Raw genomic sequence first — 8,653 nt, 5'->3', positions numbered from 1 at the left:
TCCGTTCAACTTGTAGAGTCGCTATGATGCAACGCATTTACGCCAGCTTTGGATTGCAATCAGCTTTGACTCATATTTTCTGCATGCTCCCATCATTGAAAGTCGGGGTTCGACTGGGTGTACGTTATCTCGCAGATCTCCTCACCACTTTATCGAGCAACATCCTTCTCTGGATATCATCGCCATTATATGAACGAACAGGAAATTTGTGCACTCTTAACTTATAGGCTATAGGTCTAATCATCCTGTCAGGTAACATTGCCCAGTTGTATGACTGGCTAACGGGCGATGCGAGCAGCGGCGCAACAGACCCTGAGCTCGGCCCAACTATTAGGGACACAGGTCTGTAGCCGCTGCAGAGAAACGGTGGAAATTCGAAAAGAAGAGAACAGGACCACGCAGAAGGGTTCTAGCGATTTAAGACCCATTCAAGAGAAGCTTCGGTAGTCTTCTCGGAACACAATCCGCGAAACCTGCCGGGTATGCAGAGGCCATAGCTCAAGCTATCAGGGGCACAGGGCAGTGTTTTGAGACTGCTTGGTTGCGGATATTCGCAGCTGGAAAGCTCGGCTGAAGCATAAGTGGTTGGGTTGAATGGCCCATGCCTCTCTGGACTGCAGAAATAACGGCCCTGCTGTATCAGCGTACCCTGATCTCGCCCCCTGGATTAGACAAGAGACTGTCTTGTACAGGGGGGCAAAACGTGATCCACGTGTATTAGTATTTGGTCTTATTTCCTGTGCTTCATAGGTAGACTTCCTTTTTCTTATGTTGCCTATTATAGCCGTTGGAAGCTTCTACGGCTTGCATATACATTGTTCTCACGACTAAGCAAGTTCCCAACCGACAATGCGTATTGTGGGGGCCCTGAAATGGACTGGGATATGTGAAAGATGGTCTTTGATCATTTTTCAAAGGGTTGTAACGCTAAACAAGAACGCAAACTAGTTGAAGTTTGACAGCCTCGAAGTCATATACTTTCGAAAATAGACGGCTGTTCAACCCAAACACTCTTTATTAAATAACACCGGATAAGTAACGGCAAATCATCTAGAACAAACCCAGCGAAACAGATTTACTCAGACTGCAAGAAACCGAAGGCTCAACCGCTGGTGAAACTCCGTCTGCAGCCTTCTTCGAGGGCAGCGGTCCGGGGGAAAAGGACCTATACCCGTCCATTGCGGACATTATAATATTTGCTTTTTAAGGAGATCTAATAAGTCTCTCTAGGTGGATCTACTTATAGTTCCCGATCGATGCCTGCTTCCGGGATAAAGAAAAGCAAAGCAAAAAAAGCAAATGAAATATAATACGACTACGGGTGTCACCGTCTGCGGGTACTGTCTAACGGTTTATACATCAAGTCTTTAGACGGGCCCTTGCAGACTCTACCGAGATATTGATCTTCACGGATAGAAGCCATCCCAAAGGTCCACGGATAGCAACGGGAATATGGCTTCCAAACGGCTTCTTGTCTTGATCCTTGATTGGGATGTTCGACAGGATAGCGGTGTACGACTTGGGCGTGTCCCCAGCTCAACTTGAGTTCTCGAATCATTTAAATAGAAGAGACCTGTCCCGATTTCTAGTCTTTGTCTTTACACCAGAGATCTTTGTCTTTCGTTCAATATCTATACTTCCTTTCTCTAGCCCAAATTTGCCCCATTCCACTATAACCACCTTCATTTCGTGGCTTTCAAATATTCAAATGCCTTCCAACACTACTTCTGCCCATGGCTTCAAGGCCACCCCTCTACCGGCCTTGTCATGCTATACCTTCGCGGGAAACATCCCGGCTTGTGATCACTCGGTGCAAGATCCTCCCTCACCGCGGCCTTTCCCACCCAACCCACCTCCCAGTCCTGCTTAAATGGCAGTTGGTTGGCTTTTCTTCGTTTGGCGTTAAGGCGGCACGGGACAATAGGTGAGTATTGGTCTATGCAACCATGTTGATAATCTATATCCGCTAGATATATATTGGCCATGTGCTGACTTTGACTTTGCAGATCTACTCCGAGGCATCTCAACCACGGTCTTTACGACGGGGATATGCATCAATGGGCGACTAGGATATCATAATGCGATATGTATTGTTGTGAATGCAATATAAATTGCAGGTGGAAAAATGCGAAGTGATGAGAGAGGAACATTGAACCCCAAGGAGACAAAATGAAGGAAGTGTGAGAGTAACTGTGCGGGGTAATATGGATTCGAGTGACGAGTTTATGTACTTTAGGTGCTTTTCTCATTCGCATATCCATGGGCAAGATACCTTAATGAAACTATACCAAGTCAGACCAACTGCATTTCCACATTGATACATAGACGTCAACACCCTCCAGATGGTAGACCAAGAAAATCTAGACATAGCTAGGGCAAGCATACAATTTCAGTCCAAATCAACATACTTGTAGATTCAAATCATGCAAGTACCTAATCTAGCCAAATCTTAACACAATTTCCGATAGAGATACATTGGGAAAAAAAAGTCCAACAGAAGAAAAAGAATCAGCGCCTTTTGAGCTTGCGCCAATTGACCAGATTCGTGTATATTTGAGAAGAAGTCACTTTAGTAACACATAAAGAAATTCGGAGGTATGAGGTACGAAAACATTTAAATCAAAGCAAGACCAATAGCACTGGTGATACTGAGGCCAACGACGGCCCAACCAGTCTTGATAATAACGGGGTTTGTGAGACCACGGCCGAGATCCCACATCAAGTGACGGAGACCGTTCATGCAGTGGTAGGTGAAAGGAAGGGCAAGGGTAGACTTGAGGAGGACTTTAGCCGCGAAAGGAAGAGCACCCATGGCAGCGACCATGGAGGCAGACTCGAGGTGCCAACCGAGAGCGGGGGAGACGAGGTAGGCAGTAGCCCAAAGGTACAGGGTACCGGAGAGAGCGACACCAGTGATACGGTGCAGGGAACTGCCGATCCAGCCGATCTGGGGCTTGTAGATGGAAAGGTGAGGGGCGACAGGGCGGGCAAGACGCTGCTTAACGAGGATCTGGCTGGGGTCCTCGGTGTTCGAGGACGAAGCGACTTGTCTATATACATTCTCTCGTTAGTATGGACTTCGTGCGATTGTGGATGACGTAGGATTTCGCGAGGGGCGCTTGATTCGAGGGTGGGCGGGACAATTGGAACTCGATTTCGCGCTGGGTAACTGACCGTGTCTGCATGTTCTTGCCGAGGGCAACGGCGACAGGGGAAGCACCCATCATGGACCGCATAGCGAACGGCTGCTGGACGGCAACTGTTCGGGGATAAAGTTAGATCGCAAATTCGGATATGGTAGGAATTGGGGTAAACGTACGCCGTCGCAGCGACTGCTGGGCAACCTTCTGAGAGAACATTGTGATTGCGGAGTTGAGATTGTTCTGTTTGATCAAGATCAGAAATCCCAAGTGGCTCGCGAGCGATCGGAATCAACGGACGACCTCGGGTACGGGAGTTCTAAGTCACGGGACTTGTACCCGGTAGTCGGCGTCCGCCAATCAGATCGGATCTATTACCAGTCGGAATATTATTCTTCCTTACGCGCTACTGAAGTCATGTGACCATTCGCCTGTTTTCCCACTTTCTTCCGTCCGCAGCTCTTCTTTCTTTCTCTTCTGTAAGAGTCTCCGCTCACGTCGTCTACCGGTTTTGGCTGGGATGATGTCGTCGTGTTTAGCTTTCCCTCACTGACTGCGGCTTTCTGTCGTGGACGCCGAGGGATCTCGAGGCTCTCAGAAGGAGTCCCGTCGTTAATCGCCCGTTCCACTCTACCAATGAGGGGAAGGGGTTTCATATTCAGGGATACATACCATATGTATCACATCATTAGATGTTCGTAGATTTGCCAGCTTCTTTGGACATGTTACAGTGATTCGAAAGATCATTTGAACTATTGAAAAGTCTGCATTGGCCATGGAGAAGCACCCAGACTGGGTATCTTTTTTTTTTTTTTTTTTTTTTGGCACAGTTGGGATATTCACTCGAATTATGCAGCTATTCACAATACATAATGAATTATTCAAAGCAATGTCTTACTTGCCTCTTACCTATCAAGTGCTATCAGCTGTAAACTTCCTAGCTTGATGGACTTCGGCCATATAAACATCGGCCATATAAAGCCATTGCTACGTATCACATGTCAGGGGCCACCTCCGTCCGTCTTCTCTCCCTAGACCTAGGCTTGACTTTTGATCCACAGGTCAATACCTTGACTATTCACAAGCAGAATAAAGCTCTCCAGGCCAGGACACCAGGTGATATAAGGTTGCTCTGCTCAGTAATCTAGAAATCGTACCCAGCTGCAACCTCGGCTCCTCGGACCTTCCCCACAGCAAAGGTCCGCGGCTGTGCCATCGGTCTATTATCTGGTCTTTCATATTCACTCAAAGACTTAATTATCTCCTTGACTCTATACTTTGGATAGTAGTCAAAGAAGCAATCATACTCATGTTAGTATATCTGATTCCTGTGCAGGTTGCATGTTGTCTATGGGTTTCTTTGGAAGTTACTGACTCCACATCAGATTAGATACCCCGACTTAACAATATGCCTTTCAACACAGCCTTAACGCGAAAGCTCGGTATTCGAGGTGCGCTACAAATTTGCTATTCACGAATATTTCTAGCTGCTAATCAAATATATAGTCCCCGTCGTGCAGGGTGGTATGCAATGGGTTGGATACGCTGAGCTAGCCTCCGCTGTTAGCAACGCAGGCGGACTTGGACTTGTACGTCGTATATTCTTCAACAAAAGCCTCCATTACATACTGTGCTAACACTGCAATCCAGCTCACAGCCCTCACCCAACCAACCCCCGAAGACCTCCGCAAAGAAATCCGCAGATGTCGCACTATGACCAAATACCCCTTCGGAGTGAACCTGACCCTGCTCCCCGCTATGGTTCCTCCTGACTACGGTGCCTACGCCCAGGTCATCATCGACGAAGGAGTCAAGATTGTCGAGACCGCCGGTAACAACCCAGGCCCCGTCATCACCCAGCTGAAGAAGGCTGGCACCATCATCCTGCACAAGTGCACGACAATCCGTCACGCCAAGTCTGCCGTGAAGCTCGGCGTGGACTTCCTTTCTATCGACGGCTTTGAGTGTGCCGGCCACGTCGGTGAGCACGATATCACCAACTTCATCCTTTTGAGCCGTGCGCGCCAGGAACTTGGCGTACCGTTCATCGCCTCCGGTGGATTCGCCGATGGCCAGGGTCTGGCTGCTGCCCTGGCACTCGGTGCTGAGGGTATCAACATGGGTACTCGCTTTATGAGCACTGTTGAAGCCCCGATCCACCAGAAGGTTAAGGAGGCTATCGTTGCCGCAGAGGAGACTGATACTGCACTTGTGCTGCGTCGGTGGAAGAATACCTCCCGCCTGTTCGCTAACAAGGTGGCCAAGGACGCATTGAAGATTGAGCAGGAGAGTAAGACAGGCGAATTCAGCGAGGTCGGGCCCTATGTTAGCGGCAAACGGGGTCGTGAGGTCTTTATCAATGGTGACGTTGATTTCGGCGTAAGTTCTAAAATCATGCATGTCTCATGTATGTTTACTAACTGTTCGTCATACAGGTGTGGACTGCCGGCCAGGTTATTGGCTTGATTCACGATATCCCGACTTGCGAGGTGCTGCTCAACCGCATCGAGAAGGAGGCCTTGGAAGCGATGAGCCGCACCAGGTCTTTGTTTACCGATGGCCCCTCCAGCAAGCTTTGAAGGATTTTATATTAGACGTATGATTTCGGGCTTCATTTTTTAGCTTCATATTGCTTGGAAAGATACAATAGAATCAACTTGGGGTTTTGGTTTATTTTTGGTGACCTTAGCATTTGCATTTTAAATATCACTTCCGGGGTTTTCCCTTCACTTCATGGCAATCTGTTAAAATACACCTACGTACTAACTTTCAAAAGGGGGTCAATCAATAATAAGCATTCCCGCGTGAGGGTCCGTGTCAATATATCAAGGATCTGCAAGCACGCAGATCCGATACTCGGGCATTCCTCCTCCAACCTCCAACAATAATTCTTCCAACACTACTCTGTACGTGAAAGTCCCTTTTACAATCTCACCCACAAAGTACTAGAATCGTTGAAGAATGATATTCTCTCGAAGCCTAGGCACTCTTTGGCGAGGTCAAAAAGAGAGTGGAGACATCCTTGCATGCGATCATCTGGGGAATTCTTGAACAAGCTATCTTTCCGATTCAAGCGATTGGCTCTGTTTCAGTAGCTTTGATTTCTTGATTTTCCTGCGTGGTCTTTGTGCATGATATTATTTATGATTGGTCTCCGGGCAACCCTTCCCAACTTATACTGTGATGCTTGCTATACTTTCACTGTAAGTTTAATTATTTGGATAATTAGGGCTAGTGTAGCTCTAAGTAGATAGAGCTATGTTTGAAGTTAATATACGCAATTTCCTTGACCAGATGGATTAAAATCCACTGCGTCGCACAGCAGCACAAACCAGCATTACCCCGTGAAGATCTAGATAGCGACATACCTCGTCCAACGTACTTCCAGCCCAGAATCGAACACAGCCAATTTTAGTTTGTCTTCCCCCGGAATTAGCTATTTTATGCCATCGCCCTACCAGCTATTCCAATTATCAACATCAAAATCCCCCAACTTCACAACCCCATATCTATACCTACCACCACACACATCCCCATACGAAAACCAAACTCCTACAAAATGGGCATTATATCCAACCTAGCACGCCGCATGCGCAATAACCGCCTTTCCAAAAGACTCTCAACAACAAGCACCAAACTCCACGACGAAGACTCAAACGATCTAATCAAACCAACATCTGAAACAGCCTCACTACGCGCAAGCATGGACTCAACCTCAACAATGGTCCACCACTCGCTTCATGAGCCAGTCCAGCCTAGCGAGTCACCAGCAAACCGTATGCAGCTGAGACCAGATACTGGGAACATGCCGACATTGTTCGATGAAAATACCTCCAGTTCGCTAGACCGCCCTGGCAAGACACTGTCTAGACCTCCCTATCCGATTTTGAAATTGGATTGTCGGTCGCCTGTTGAGGCGCCGAGGAGGGTGTTGAAGGGACCTTTGGAAGGGGATGAGGTGAAGGGAGAAGAGTTGGGTTGTTCGTCTGAGAAGGGCATTTCACCTGAGAATGGGAAGCGGAGGTCTATGAGTGCTTTGCTGAAGAGGCATTGTGGGTTGAATATCCCGCGCTCGTCGATTTCGATTAAGACTTCGCGTGCTTTGTCGCCGAGGTGGTTGGATTCTGCGGGACTTACGGATGAGGAGGGTTTGGTGGAGAAGAGGAATGAGAAATGGGTTGAGGCGAGTGTGCAGGATGAGAAGAGGAGGAATAGTGTATGGGGTAGTGTTGGGTTTGGGATGTGGTAGGAGATTATGGTCTGATTTATGTGTATATAGCTGGTATGGTAGTTTTAATGTCAAAATTGAATGCTTATATTTTGCTATATGGAGATAGAAGTAGACTGTTCGAAATTGTATGAGGGATCGTTAACTGGGATAGGACTACGGGAAGTGTTTAGTTGGGTGAGTCGCTGAAGGGAGTGGTCTATGCAAGGGATGTTGGGGTATGAGATAAGAAGGGATGGAGAATGTAGAGCAAACTGTAAAGTAGAAATTGGTAACTTCTGCATTTCGAAAGGAATAACGAGATAACGACAGTGAATTAAATATGTGCGAAAGAAGCCCTACCCAAGACAGCAGCTGGGCGGTTCCAATGCGCAAAGCAACGAGCAGGTGCCAAAAAAAATCATAAAATCTTCTTTCTCCGAGTGTCCACACGGCACAAGTTAATGATACACCAGATGTGAAATGAAAAGGACATCTAACTAATCAAAAAAGGCACTAAGGCCTGCGTTCCATTCCCGAACTCATAACAGTCCACATCGCCGGTGATGTTGACCTCTACATCAAGGCCCAAAGAACCGGTATCAAAGCCGGTGCTTTTGGCATGATGCGAGAAAACATAGCAAAGCACTTAGATAATGGATCCAAGGGCAATGCAGGGGAGACCAAGACCAATGAGGTCGGAGTTCTGGTAAATATGTTAGTTGGGTTCGATAGGCCCTGATTGTAATGGTACTTACGGCGCTGGAAGGAGAGTTCTGGCAGCAGGCAATGTTCTGCTTGCACTTCTGGTTGATGAGATCCTGGATGGGGATGCCAATGAGGATGGGGATGGCAATGTCGAGCTTGGAGCACTGGTCAAAGAGACCAAGACCAGAAGCACCGGAGCCGGAGCCGATCAGGTTGCTGAGAGTGCCGCCGAGGATACCAGAGTTGATATCGGTGGTGTCACCGGCGTAGACGGCCTTGTTGCAGCAAGAAAGCTGGGCCTGGTCACCACACTTGGCCTGGGCCTGCTTGACAGTCATGTTGTCGGGAACAGCGAAGCGAACGTCAGTGTTGCCCTTGTTGCCAACGCCATTGGCGTTACCGACGCCACCAGCGGAGGGAGATCCAGGAGGAAGAGCGTAGACAGTGGCAGCGAGGCCGAGGACAATGGCGGAGAGAGAGAACTGCATTGTGACGGTGGGTTTGGATTTGAACGAGAGAAGAGATACTCGGAGAGGAAGATTGAAGAATAGAGAAGGAATGCTTGAAAGAGAGTGTCGGATGCGGATGAAAAAAAAGG

The 8,653-nt window shown here is 47.9% G+C and overlaps 4 protein-coding genes across 4 annotated transcripts; 2 read left to right on the top strand and 2 right to left on the bottom strand.

Annotated features, from left to right (window-relative positions):
* Positions 1 to 2,614: 2,614 nt before the first annotated feature.
* PGRI_060710 (uncharacterized protein) lies at positions 2,615 to 3,359 on the bottom strand (the record flags this gene model as incomplete). Its single annotated transcript, XM_040793785.1, has 3 exons — positions 2,615 to 3,050; positions 3,175 to 3,259; positions 3,320 to 3,359. The coding sequence occupies 3 exons, from the start codon at positions 3,357 to 3,359 to the stop codon at positions 2,615 to 2,617; spliced, it is 561 nt and encodes a 186-aa protein (XP_040648640.1).
* A 1,189-nt stretch (positions 3,360 to 4,548) lies between these two features.
* PGRI_060700 (NAD(P)H-dependent flavin oxidoreductase) lies at positions 4,549 to 5,719 on the top strand (the record flags this gene model as incomplete). Its single annotated transcript, XM_040793784.1, has 4 exons — positions 4,549 to 4,591; positions 4,647 to 4,729; positions 4,791 to 5,519; positions 5,576 to 5,719. 4 exons carry the CDS (start codon positions 4,549 to 4,551, stop codon positions 5,717 to 5,719), a joined length of 999 nt encoding a protein of 332 aa, XP_040648639.1.
* A 980-nt stretch (positions 5,720 to 6,699) lies between these two features.
* On the top strand, positions 6,700 to 7,389 carry PGRI_060690 (uncharacterized protein; the record flags this gene model as incomplete). Its single annotated transcript, XM_040793783.1, has 1 exon — positions 6,700 to 7,389. One exon carries the CDS (start codon positions 6,700 to 6,702, stop codon positions 7,387 to 7,389), a length of 690 nt encoding a protein of 229 aa, XP_040648638.1.
* Positions 7,390 to 7,996: 607 nt separating this feature from the next.
* PGRI_060680 (hydrophobin family protein) lies at positions 7,997 to 8,543 on the bottom strand (the record flags this gene model as incomplete). The annotated part of the gene is made up of 2 exons (XM_040793782.1): positions 7,997 to 8,053; positions 8,106 to 8,543. The coding sequence occupies 2 exons, from the start codon at positions 8,541 to 8,543 to the stop codon at positions 7,997 to 7,999; spliced, it is 495 nt and encodes a 164-aa protein (XP_040648637.1).
* Between the last annotated feature and the right edge of the window lie 110 nt (positions 8,544 to 8,653).

The sequence above is a fragment of the Penicillium griseofulvum genome, assembly GCF_001561935.1.
Source record: "Penicillium griseofulvum strain PG3 chromosome Unknown contig_95, whole genome shotgun sequence".
Taxonomy (NCBI): domain Eukaryota; kingdom Fungi; phylum Ascomycota; class Eurotiomycetes; order Eurotiales; family Aspergillaceae; genus Penicillium; species Penicillium griseofulvum.
The sequence above is the reverse complement of the archived record's forward strand: the minus strand, read 5'-3'. Positions and strand labels throughout refer to the sequence as shown.